Below are 13,593 nucleotides of genomic sequence, written 5' to 3' on the forward strand. Positions count from 1 at the left end.
GCTAGCACAACGTGAAAGCTTGTCAGTACCGAGGTTTGTAAACAAGTATGGCCAAAGAACACTTCATTATATAATTACAATTTTTTTTAAAATAAGATTTCCAAGATGATATTAAAAGAAAATGTTGACAAAGCTTTTAAGAAAAAAATAATTAAATGGTTAATGTGTAACAAAGCTTTATATTGATTATCATTTAATGTCATCTATTTCAATTTTTATAAATAAATTTTGTGTGAAAATTAGGTATGCTTTTAGTTCTTAATATTGTTTATATTACTTTTTAAATTTATATAATTTCTTTAACGTTTCTATTTGTAAAGAAAAATTTAAAAACCTGCTGACAAGCCGGTTTTGCGGTTTAGTGGGTTTCAATATTTTTCCTTTTTATTTTCTGTTCATGTTTTTTTTTACCTTTAATATATTTTTTTTTTTTTTTAATTTAAAAAAAAAAATCAATATAGCACCCACCCTCTATTTTAACTATCTATCTATTTTATCTATCTTTAACACTCAAAATGTTCTCACTTGAGATTGTATTGAATCGAAATGATAAATAAAATTATTTTTCTACGTATTAAATATTATCTGTAGTAAAATGTGAACATTTCTATTCGCTTTATATCCGAATTCTTATAGTTACTCTATAAGCGTGGGATTTTTAAATTAATTACTTCTTATCACGAACTTCACAACTGTAGTGGCTCAAGTAATTTAGAAAAAAAAAAATATTTCAACAGAGAAGGAAAATTTGTGAGAAGGGGATATGGAAGTCCAGACATTTACAGGGCTTATGACTTGTCATTGGCTGGTTTAAGTGGCCACTTTCCACACTGTGTAACATTCACCATTCTGCCCATGTTTGAACATCGACATTTCCTCAAATCTTCCATATGTTGACTTTTGTGAAGTAAAAGAGTTGAAATAAATTTAAATATGAACAACTCCCTAGGGAGGAAATCCAGCCAGTCTGCAAGCATTTGGACATAATTCGGCTAATATGCTATTAAGTAGCACATTTTTAACCGGGTCGTTGTCCCGTGGCTTAAGTCGCGGACATGCGAATCCGAGGTCCGAGGTTTGAACCCCGTTTTTTTTTTTTTTTTTATTACATTTTGTACAGCAGTTTGTGTTGTAGATTATAGAAAAAAACATGAAAAAAAACAGCGTTTAAAAGTTTTTTTTTTTCCTAAATATATCTTACAAATGCGCACCATCATGATAATAACAATGGCATATTAGTTAAAGTAAATTTGAGGAACTGAAATTATTACACTACGAAATTAGACATGGAATGTTTTTTTTAAAATAATTCTTGTTAGAAGAAAAAAAATGTTTTTATGATCAAAGTTTCAGAACTCACGCGCCCCTCATACCCTGACATGTAATGACAGTTATTTTTCACTCAACACAATATTGCCGATAACTTTAAATCGGTTAATAACGGTTAAATCTTAAAATATGATATTTGAAAGATCTGTTGTGTATAAGATACAACATAAAAAAAGTGTTATATTTAAATTTATGACAGTCAAAATTGCATACATAGGAAACGAAGGTTTAACACAAGCTTATTCCCATTTTCTAACACAATTATTTACAACTCGTTGAAATCATAAAAACGCAAGTTTTTTTAAAATATATTATATGTATTTTAAAAACTACCCATTATTATTGTGAACTTGATCACTCGTGGTATTGTCTTTGTAAATAAATATGAAAAAATACTTAAATAAAACCGTCTTATTTATCAATGATAATTTTCCTATGAAACAATGGATCTTCTTCATAAAAAATACGAGATATGTCTTTACTCCCACATTCATCACGATATTAATAATTTAAACCCACTAAGTCGTTTATGGTGAGAATTACGATACGAGGCAGTTAGAATAACAGTGCGCTAAGTCGATTAATTATTATTTTATTACACACAGTTATTAAAAATAGTAATAAATTATCAATATTAAAATATAATGATAACAAAAACAACAAACCATCACGCCGTTTCCCCGTAAGGGTAGGCAGAGAGGGTAGAACGCCATATCACTCTATCTTCGCATACAAATCTCGCTTTCTCTACATTCATACATCTTCTAATGCACGCGTGCCGATTATTCCGAGTTTTGACATGTCCATCTTCAAGTATTTTTAGGATTCGATCATGCCATGTCTTTCTCGGTCTTCCTCTATTTCTGCATCTATCAACATTAGTATTGTAAATATTCTTAGCCGTTTTTTCGCTGTTTATTCGGGAGTTTGCTAGCTTTGCTTCCAACGCCCTCATGTAATCTAGTTTATATTTATAAAAAGTTTTTTACTTATTATAAACTCTTCTTAGTCATTTTTTTGTACAGTGCGCTCTGTAGCTGCAAGACGTGTTGTATTCTGGCTCCTAAATAATTATTAAAAATTGACATAATCGGAAATGAGGAACTAGGATCCCAACCGCCTGTGCTTTCTGTAACTTTAAGTCGTGTTGGGATGCTTATTGTACAGCGCCCTTGAGGTGCATTTTCACAAAAATAACGCTTTAAAATTTTGGAGTTGGGTCACTTTTTTTCTAGTGCTTAAATGACCCCACACTAGGGTGAACCTTGGTACTGCAGACGCGTATGTTAACGTCCCATCTTGACATTGGCCTTAAGTTTAAACCATTCATTGTTGTCAAGTGGTTTGACACCACAGACTCGTGTTTGAGATGAAAACTGTGTTAGATAACTGTGTTTTTTTGTCGTGATAGAACTTTCGATTGATAATTCCGCCTCTTTTCAAACTAAAGACAGTTTGTTTCACATTTGTGCCATGTAACAATACTCAAATTAATAATGAAACCCCTAAACTCGAGCGATGCTTGCAAATTGTGGAAATTTACTTTAAAAATCGGTGTTTAGTTCGCCAAACGTATAGCGCCATTGACATATTAATACATAGACATGCCCTAAAATGTAAAATATGTTTAAAAGTAGCGGTCACTGAAATCGAGAAATGTTCACGAATTACAAACTTTAGGTTTTTTTATTTTAAAATTTATTTATTGACCCTTACGGATTATTACATTCATTTTACAAAAATAATAAATACATTTTAAATTCATACTCCGTTGTTCAAAATATTTTTTTTTTTCATCTTTATAAAAGTTTTTTGAGTATTTTATTTAGTTTTTTTTTTTGTCTGGTAGTTCATTGTATAATTTCAGTCCCTGGTTTATTAGTCTCGACTCTCCTTGTCTTGTTTTAGAAAGTTGTGTATGATATTTTTCTGATATTCTCGTATTATGTCCATGTTTACTACATTTTTTTACAAGTTTTAGTTCTTCGTCTACAATTACATTAGTGGCTAATTTATGGATACATTTTAGTGATTCTAGTTGAAAGACTTCAGTAATATTTAATTGCTTAGTTTGTTTAAAAAGTTCTCTAGTTTCAGTTAGATAGGGAAGGTCATGTACCAACTTTAATATTTTATTTAGGTGACTTTGTAATCTGTATATGTGATTTTTATATCCTGTTCCCATATTGGAACTACACTGGCTACGTTTTCCACAGAGGGTCGAATACAAACTCTGTTGGCTTATGTATAAGTCACTGCACAACTCAACTCCGGAATATCTAAGGGAACTATGCATTCCAGATGAACTAGCTGACAGGCGTCTCACGCTTAGATCAGCTACGTCTACGGCGAGAGGAAAAGTTATTATACCTCTACGCAAACAGCGCACTAAATTTGGTGAACGCGCATTTGCGGTCGCAGGCCCTATGGCATGGAATGCTCTCCCAGCAGAGGTGCGAGGCTGTGAAAGTGAAGTGATGTTTCGGAAAAAACTTAAAACCCACTTGTTCTCTAAATCATTTGAATAAATCCGTAGCACGTGACAACAAAATAAATTATTTTGATTAAATTACAAATTAAAAAGCTTCAATTAAATTAACTTAATAGAATCACCATGTAAAGCGCCCTTGAGGTATTTTATTACGAAAATGGCGCTATATAAGTTATCCATAATAATAATAATAATAATAACATATTTTAGTTTTAACATAAGCTTCATGCATTATAATTTGTTCCGTTTTTGGAACAAAATTTTTCATTTTTGAAAAAAAAACTCGATAATGTAATCTATTTAATTTTTTTCATTGCCCATTTTATTTTAGAAAAATATATTTTTATTATTCTTGTTTGTGCGGCGTGACCAGCGGCGTGAGCGCGGATTATACGAGCCACGTTTTCGTCGTGTTATGCATGCACAAAATAGCGTCAAAAATCACTATTTCATTCGCGATTATTATTATGTGATCCATACTCAGTATATTAAAAGATAATACTCCCGAGTTAATCTAAATGAAACAATTATTACTTTTAAAATAATAAGGAACTTCAGCCCTACGGGAAATTGGATACAAAAAATGTTTTCTTACGCGGGGTAAAAATTAGACCATTAAATTGTACGGCAAAGTTTCTTGAAAATGTACAGAAAAAATATAAAAAAATATTTTGATAAAAACGCACTACTTTAAATGACGTCACTGGTTCATGTGAATCAACCTATGATCTGAGAGCTATGGAAGATTTCCGGTCTGCTTGTCGCTTCTGGACCAATGGAAATAACTGAATGAGAATAAGCGGAATGAACCTCTGACGTTACACGCGGAGTTATTTCAGAAATACAAAACTTTGAAAAATCGTAGCGCCGATAATACGATATATAAAAATTTTTAAAAAAATTTTTGACTTAGTTTAACAGTCTATTAACAAATATTTTTTTTTTAAAACCACTGAACTTCCCCATTGTCACGTGTATAGCTATTTATGTTACTATCTTTGTCGTCCTATAATTATTGTGAGAATCAAATATTATATTTTTCTTTTGTATTATTTTGATTTACCTTGATTCATATATTCCTGTTGAATTACCAAATAAAACAATTAAATAGACTGCCTTTTTTTAGTAAGTATTAAGTTGTTTAGTCATAAATATGAAAACTCGTTTCTATTCACCCCTCTGTTGCTCAGTCACAAATAACTATCGACATGCTAATAAGCGACGAGATAACAATTTCCCACCGTGGTTGTTTATCGTATTCGCGATCACAATGGAATATCCGTGAACACCTAATATCAAATGTCAAAATATTTACGTTTCGCGAATTTACGAATCCTGCTGCGCAATCACATATTTGAATTTCACCGGTGTAAATATGGAAAATATTCCAAAACTGCCATTTTTATTTATTTATTTATTATTTATCATGCTATTTATTGCATTTAGCCGTCGGTTGGCAAGCAAATATCAAGAAAAGCAGTCGCTATTGTAATTAAATTTTCACTTTTTTGTATTAGATACTCCTTACTATTTTGCAAATGCAATATATTCTATTTTTTTATTTATAGTATACGCCGATTTTTCGCCACTGAACTGTATTTATTTACGAAGAAAACAAAAAACTCACCGACAAGAGCGTTGACTTAAAGATTACACACGCGTTGACTTATGACTGCGATAACTTAAGCATGTTCATTATTATTATTATTTTTTTTTAAAATAAATATTTGCGTTTTTATGATTTACCCAAATATTTCATTTTGAGGGCCATTTTCAACGAGTTGTAAATAACTCAATTAGAAAATCGGAATCGAGTTGGGTCAGAGTGGGATTCGAACCACAGCCCTTTGGTCCGTGAGTCCGAGACACTAGCCACAGGACCACAACCCGATCTAAAATATTGTTCATTGTGCTCGCTCAAATGCTTAGCATGTTTTTAAGCACGTCGATAGTTATCTGTGATTGAATTACTGACGGGAAATTATTCAAAATCGATATCGAAAATCTAAAGAAAAAAGACAGCTACAACACTATCTATAGTGATCTGTCAAAAGTACCTTCTTTTATTGCCTGAACAGTAGTGAATTTAGCTAACAATTTTACAATATTTAATATCCTTTTTAAGAAATGTATTTTAACAAATGGTCTGACATCTCACTTGTAAATGTATTAAATTGGATCCGTGTCATGATTTTACAATGATCGGACAATACATTTTATATTTTGGGACCCAAAAACATTATATTTCTTCGCTTCGCCCGAATTCAGAGTAGTGTGGGAGTGTTCTTTTTGTGATTTAGCGGAATATTTAACTTTTACAAACATTTGTTTATTTATTATTATTATTATTTATTATTTATAAATTTATTGCAAAAATATAATATACGTATTTAATAACAGGGAATCTATATAAATCCAATTAATGTAAAATAAAAACGGAGTGTTCTCTGTTTATGATAGTCTCCACCTAACATGGCACAGCCTGTTCTAAGGTGGAGATTTTTTATCTTTAGAGCGTAAGTAGTCCTATACTAATAAAACAATAACGTAAAAAAGAAAAACTAAAACTACTCAATTGTAAATGCCTAGCTAATCAAATGTAAGAAATTAAAAATCATTATTATACAAATATAAAGAATATATATGTGCCAAGAATACATGTTACTTAATTAAACATAAATAATATAGTATAATATATAATAAAACAAATATAAAGCAATGAAATACATAAAAATACAAATAATATGTGTACCAATTAAATAAAGTACTACGTTTATTGATTTACATATATTTTTTTTTTAAATCTCTCGCTACACTATTTTTATGTGCAGTTATTTTTATTTTAAAATTTGTTTTACATTTTGAGTCTTTTATATTTGGCAATAAATCATTAAATATACATCAAAGGTTCAAAGAACCTTTTACAAAAAATAAAAATTTACAGAAATAATCACAGCAGTGCATAATAAACATGTAGTACATAGTATGAAATAATAGAATAATTAAAACTAAAAAAATTAGTGAAGATATAATACAAAGAACAAAAAGTTAAAAAGAAACATAACATCTCTTAATAAAATATCACAATAACCATGAGAAAATCTTATGTTCTAAATATAAATAACACAGTAAAGTTAAGAATAACTAGATAATAATAATTAAAAAATAATACAACATACTTATGTTTATGTAAAATACTTATATTTAAAAAATATAATTTTTTTGAACAATAAAATAAAAAAAACTTAGAACAAATTAACTAAAAAATACCTTTATTTATTGAAATCATCATCATCAGTTGGTTGGAAGAAGTTGCCATTTGGCAATAAATCCACCAATGTACAATTTAAATTATGTCTAACATGTTAAATAAAGAAATAAAAATCACGTATTCCAGGAAACAAGGTTAAATTAATATTATATTTAAAAATAAATCCATTATTTTTCTAATAAATAACTAGTGAAAATTCGTTTTAATTCATGAACAGAATTTGTATTGAAAATATCGAATATTTGTTCTAATTCATTTCCATACCTATGTATCCTGGGTATAGGAGAATGCATTTCGAAGTTGGTTCGTGAATTGTTGCAAAAAAATAATTCTTTACTTCTAGTGCATCTACCAGGTATTCGAATTAGTATTATATTCAAACTAAAAAGTAAATTGTTTCCCGAATACATGTTCAGTAATATTCAGCGTAATAACGAAATACATTGCAATCCTACGAGGGGGATGAATGTTTCAGACTTCCAAAAACAAGAATCCAGGCAACTTGGAACAATCTGTACCATAACGGACTAAAACAGAGATTACGGATGCTGGGTCTATCGCATCGTTTCGTTAGATGGCGATGGTTTCATCAAAAAAATCCATGTAGGTGACTTAAGTGTCATCAGAAAGCGTCTAAATTATTAACAGTGTAAAAAATATTGATTAATTAAGATATAACTATTTGTTATAATAATAAAAATACTTTATAGTTTTATTCCTCTTTTATTTATAATTATTTTAATTTTTTTTTACCAGTGACCGGGTTTGGACTGGACCAGTCTGACGATGTCGGTCACGACGAAACCCGGTCACTGGTAAAATTTTTATAAAGTAATTGTAAATAAAAGTGGAATAAAACTATTAAGTAATTTTTATTATTATAATTAAAATGCAGTTCCACCAAGAAATGTCAGTAGAAAAACTCAATATATTAATAACTATTTGTTAAAATTTATTTTGTACAATTAATGTTTGTAAATATTAGTATATAACCTCAAAGTTATTTAATATAATTATTCTTATAATATTTTAAAAAGTCGGTAAGTGGTTATATACTAATATTTACTAACATCGTTTAAAATGTGTGACGCAAAATTAATGCTTTTAACATAAATGATACATTACATATTATATAAAGACAAGTTTTCCAAACACCGGTGACCATCAATGGCGCACCCCTGAGAGTTTCCCCTCTCTTGACCATCATTTTTTTTACTCGGGCTTCTCTTTTGATATCTGATCCATGTTATGACTAAACGACCTTCCTAAAAAATTATATCGCCAATTCTTATCGCGATAGAAAGTAATGGACTAATCAACCGCTTAGAATTTGCACAGAATTGCATAACAAATAATAATCTAGTTTTTATCGGTACTTGGAAATCTGCACAAGTTGGCAACATTGCACCAACGGAATGCCAGTTGAATACAAGACACCACCACAAAATTAATAAAAATGTCAAAATCACAAATATCAAAATATATTTTACATGAGTACATAAGCTGAATACTTTTGAAGAGTGGTCTTTATTTTATTTGCACTTGTACATTTTACGCATCGTAATCTTATCGAACCATTTCATTACCTGATTTTAAAAAATCGCCTATAAAACACGCGCACTTGGCAAAAAAATCACGTAATTATATCAACATTTAGATTTTTACACATTATTTTTTACTATTTGCCTCGTATGCTTTCGCCCTTTCTCCTCGTGTTTCCGATCTCGTGGGAATGCAATTTTCCAATGTCAAGTGAATGGCCAGCAAACATAAAGACTCGTTCTGACAGCGCTATGTATTATTATTTTTGGTCCTAAATTATTGAACAATTTATTCAACTCGCGACGGAGAATCAACGCTAAGCTTGACAATGATAATAACTCGAGTCAGCAATGTTTTTACAACATTGTAATGAGGAAGTTTACTTTTTTTATTTTATTTGTTTATTTATTTATTTTATTGGGTAAACACACAGTTTGTACTAAATATATTCACAATGTCTTTGTATATTAGTGTAGGACACCCATGCACACACCAAAAAAATTGTTCACCCTTAAGACAATATTTTTAATCATCTTAAATATAACAAATGTAGAAGATAAGAATTGAAAATGATTTCTATAACAATCAAGTTCATTAAATGTCTGCTTCTCTCAATATATCTTTGACTTATGACTTAAATTTACATACATTGTCATGAAAAATATCAGCCTCTGTAAATCTGTTGTTTTATTGCTCGCATATTCTACGTATTGTATATTGTATTAAATAGTTCGTTGACGTGTTGTCTGTGTAAAACAGAAGAGTGTGTCTTGTCAGTCTAGATGGCACACGAAATGTTAAAAGACTATCGATCAAACTAAGCCAAAAATATGTTTTATGTCGTTTTTTCATCGCTATGGTTTTTTTGAGTATTGTGATTTTGAAATTACTCTCCTCGTGACATCACGAGCTGTTGTCGGTGAGTTGGGCTAACTTTAAGAGCAGAGGCCCGTAGCGTCAAAATACACTAAATGTTGAGAAAAATGGCTACCCGGAAACCGGAATTCATCACTACAACGTTGTAATGAGGAAGTTTAGTGGTTTTTATTTTTTTTGTTCGTTAATAGCTTCTAATTTTCTAATTACTCCGCGCGTGACGTCACTTGTTCTCTTTGGTGAGTTGTCCTGACTGGTGGGTTGGCTTTTCGAAAACCAGAAATCTTTTGCAACACTATCATTGCTTGATGTAGAAGAACCTGTGACTTTCAATAAAGTAGTTTTCTATTATTATTTTGTATATTGTTCTGATTATTTTGAATATTGTTTTGATTATTTTGTAGATTGTTTTAATATGTTAATATCGGTTATCATACGTATTATTATATAACTTTTCTGCATTCCATTTTTCGACATGTATAATTTTTTATTATTTATATTTTTCTATTATAATTTTTATCATTTATATTTTTCTACTATTATTTTGTATGTTGTTTTGATTATTTTTACATTGTTTTAATTATTTTGTATATTGTTTTAATATGTTAATAAATATTTTTTATTTATATATCGAAGAGTCCCGATTTAACCCGGAATTTTCTAACAAGTCGGAACAGAAAAAAACAGATAATTGTGTCTATGATAAAATTGCGTATTTTGTGCATTTAAAAAAAATCATTTTTTATTTTTTTTTACATATTTTAGGGAAACTTCGCAGTACAATTAAATGCTCTATTTTTTCCACGTGTAAGAAATCATTTCTATATCCAATTTCCGGTCAAATTGAACTTTCTCATTGATTGGTTGATCCATGAGAAATCGGCTAAAAGGAGGTCTCGTATCACCAATTTCCCTACCCCAAAAAAGATTTTTTTTAGCTGTGCCGTAATTATTCCCGTCTTGCGACACATAGGTACCGTTACAAGTTCACGACGGGTAATAATTAATAATCAATGTTATCTTAACGCGTTGAATCGTCATGTATAAAACGGCATATCTGTGGGAAAGTTGAACAAAATAATCACACGATACGGGCGTGGCTGAACAGCTCTACATTATATATTTTATTGTTAGCGTATCTATATAATAGTACGCCTATCAACAGCTTCTATAGTACCTGCATTAAACTCTACGGTATATTATGCGCCTATAACGTAAAGGTCATTTAGCGTTGCCGTAATACTGACATTTTGAATAACAGCGGGGGATTTTATTTCTAATGTCAGAACTTGAGTGTAAACAACATTTCGTTTACCATAGCCCGGGAATTTTAGGTTTTAAACACAAAATATTTCATAACCAGCTGATTTGTTGCACATGTGTTCTAGATGTGATGCTTAATCATAATCATTACTCAAAACTCCCCACCCCTCCCCCGCTTGCGTCTTGAGATATTTCATTGTACAGGTACGGCGGTATATTACGTACTTAAAACTTTTAAACGCAAGCAGCTAGATGAATTTAGAATATGGCGTTTTAATCACAAAGTTACGGTTTAATATTTATATAAATATTTATAACCTCTGTACGTGTGATGTCACTAAACTCCTCCTAAACGGCTTAACCGATTTACGTGCGGTTTTCAGAGAAATATAGGTCTTTGCGCTGTTCGTGTTCGTAGATATTAAAATCTTCAATTTAATATGTAAAAAAGAAGTAAGGAGCATAAATGTTTTATTCGTAGATCTACCAGGGTTGCATTTGAGGAAAATGCATTTACAAAAAATGGGGAGACGTTTTTTTTTCTTCATAAAAAAGTTGGTTTTTTAATGTTTACAAACAGCATTTGTTTTTTATGGATCTCATTCAAATTCTTTTCTTAAATTCCTTATAATTTCTACCCATTTATTTCTTTTTACTGAATTTTTGGTAATACTAAAATAATAATAAATTCAATACATTTTTAAAAATCGTATTCCTTCATAAGTACAACCCTCTGTTGGTGAGAAGACCGGAGTTTGACGTTTGCAAAAATAATGCTGTATTTAAAAAAAAAATATTTTGTGTTTTGGAATTCAACCATAACTAAATAAGTACCTAGGTGCCTACTTAAATTCAATATTTGAATATTATCAATTTTTAGTTTTGGAATTAAATCACAAACAAGTACCTAGGTACCTACTTATCAATGAAAAGTCTTTTTCCAAACTAACAGCAGGCAAGCCAACGTTCGGGCAGGACAACGTCTAAGTTTTTTCCTTTATTGGAACAAAGTTTTTGATTTTAAAAAAAGGACTCGATAAAGTCGCCACTCTGCTAATTAAATTGTTGATATGAATTGTCCATGTTAATTGTCTGTCTATTGTTAGGCCTAAGTATTTAACATGTTCAATTTTCAGTTAGTCGTTCATTATTTATGTAAGCATCTACTTTGTGACATTTTTTTCTTGATTCAAAATGGATAATATTGCATTTTTTTTCATTAAGTGTAAGTAAGTTTGTGTTTGTCCATTTAGTCAACATAGTAAGGTCTTCGTTTATGTCATTGTTTGTTTATACGTCTGTTTGATTTTTATAGAATAGTCCAATGTCGTTGGCATACATAATAATTTTTCCTTTAAAATTATACAGTGATAAGTCATTAATATATAAAATATATAATAGTGGACCCAAAATAGATCCTTGTGGGACTCCAAAATTTACTGTTTGTATTTTCCTTTTTTTTTATTTACAAAGGTATACTGTTAATATAGGATATTATAGTTATTAGACGCAATGTGTACTAGCTACACATCACTGGGGAGGGAGGGTTAAGCATTCTCCTCATTGCCCCATTCTGTAGAATTAGAATGTTTTTAACTACGCTGCATTGCATAAAAAAGTATCGATGAGCGAACTCGCATACGAATATACACATTTTCCGACCGGCAAATATTCACCCGACCCCCTTTTCCAGCCGAGCGGCGACGTGATCCTCATCCCCGGCCTGGGCGGCGAGACGTGCACGGACGGCGGCGGCGGCGGCGGCGCGGACAGCGGCGACGAGGACTGGACGGGCCGGCCGCCCTCGCCGTGCGACGTGGCCTTCGAGAACGACAACGTGCTCATCAACGGCAGGAGCAACATCGCCGCGGGCAGGACGAAAACGAAGGTAAGAGAGATTGCGTTGACGTTTTTCTTCTCCGTCGTTTGTTCTCATCAGATAGTGAACGACCGAAACGAAATTTTCAACCGAAAGCGAATTTCGGATTCTGTTCTAGCATCGGCCGAAACGAAACCGAAAAAGTTTATTTAATTTAAATTAAATTTAAAGTCTAAATTTGTTGCAACAGAGAAAAAAATCGCCACTTTGCACACCAGGGGCGAATCGTCAAAAAAGGCGACTAAGCACAGCTTACCATTTTACTTGACTTTCGATAATAATGTTTTATGGTAACCATGTTTATGGAAGAATAAATAAAATAATTCTTATAAAGTTTATATTTGAAGCACTAACTTTGTGGTGTAACGATGAAACTAGCTGATTACCTCAGCTTATTCCTCCATTCAAAAAAGTACACTATTGGCCTTACTTACTAGATTTACTTATACCAGGTTTACATTAAGAAATAATTTTTTAACGATTTAACTATTTATAACCGATATTAAAAAAAACTTTTTAAAAATATTTACTACCTGGAATAACAATTCACTTATTGTTTCATGCTTCATTTTTTTAAACAGTCAACACTGATATGTGCGCGTGCGCAGTAACTTTTTTAACAACAATAAACAAACGTCTAAGTCAAATAGAGACTTTTCTCAGTGTAATGGAGAACTTGGAGAAAACCGTTTGAAAAAGAAATCAAAATTGGGAAGAAGATGAGAACGTAAAAACGAGTTCTTTAGTTTATTCATGTTTCTTTTTTATCACAATTAATTAAAATACATACAAACCTATAAGATTTCATATATTATTAAAAATTACTTGAAGAAAGTTGCGAGACTCCGATAGTTTAAAATTGAAAAAAAACTCATAAACTATCCCTTTTGATTACGGAAAAATATGACTTTTGTCAGATCGCTTGCTTATTTCAGCGTTATA

General features: G+C 30.9%; 1 protein-coding gene across 1 annotated transcript in view; it reads left to right on the top strand.

The window, feature by feature from the left end:
* LOC148274710 (uncharacterized) overlaps nt 1–13,359 on the top strand; it is an 82,340-nt gene extending 68,981 nt beyond the window's left edge. Inside the window, exon 3 of the mRNA XM_088236762.1 lies at nt 12,466–13,359. Coding sequence (XP_088092888.1) covers nt 12,466–12,804 — 339 coding nt within the window. The 3' untranslated portion in view covers nt 12,805–13,359. The remainder of the gene's footprint in view (nt 1–12,465) is intronic.
* Nucleotides 13,360–13,593: the final 234 nt, after the last annotated feature.

The sequence above is a fragment of the Micrasema longulum genome, unplaced genomic scaffold, assembly GCF_059751315.1.
Source record: "Micrasema longulum isolate JH-2025_06_02 unplaced genomic scaffold, ASM5975131v1 h1tg001603l, whole genome shotgun sequence".
NCBI classification, from domain to species: Eukaryota; Metazoa; Arthropoda; class Insecta; order Trichoptera; family Brachycentridae; genus Micrasema; species Micrasema longulum.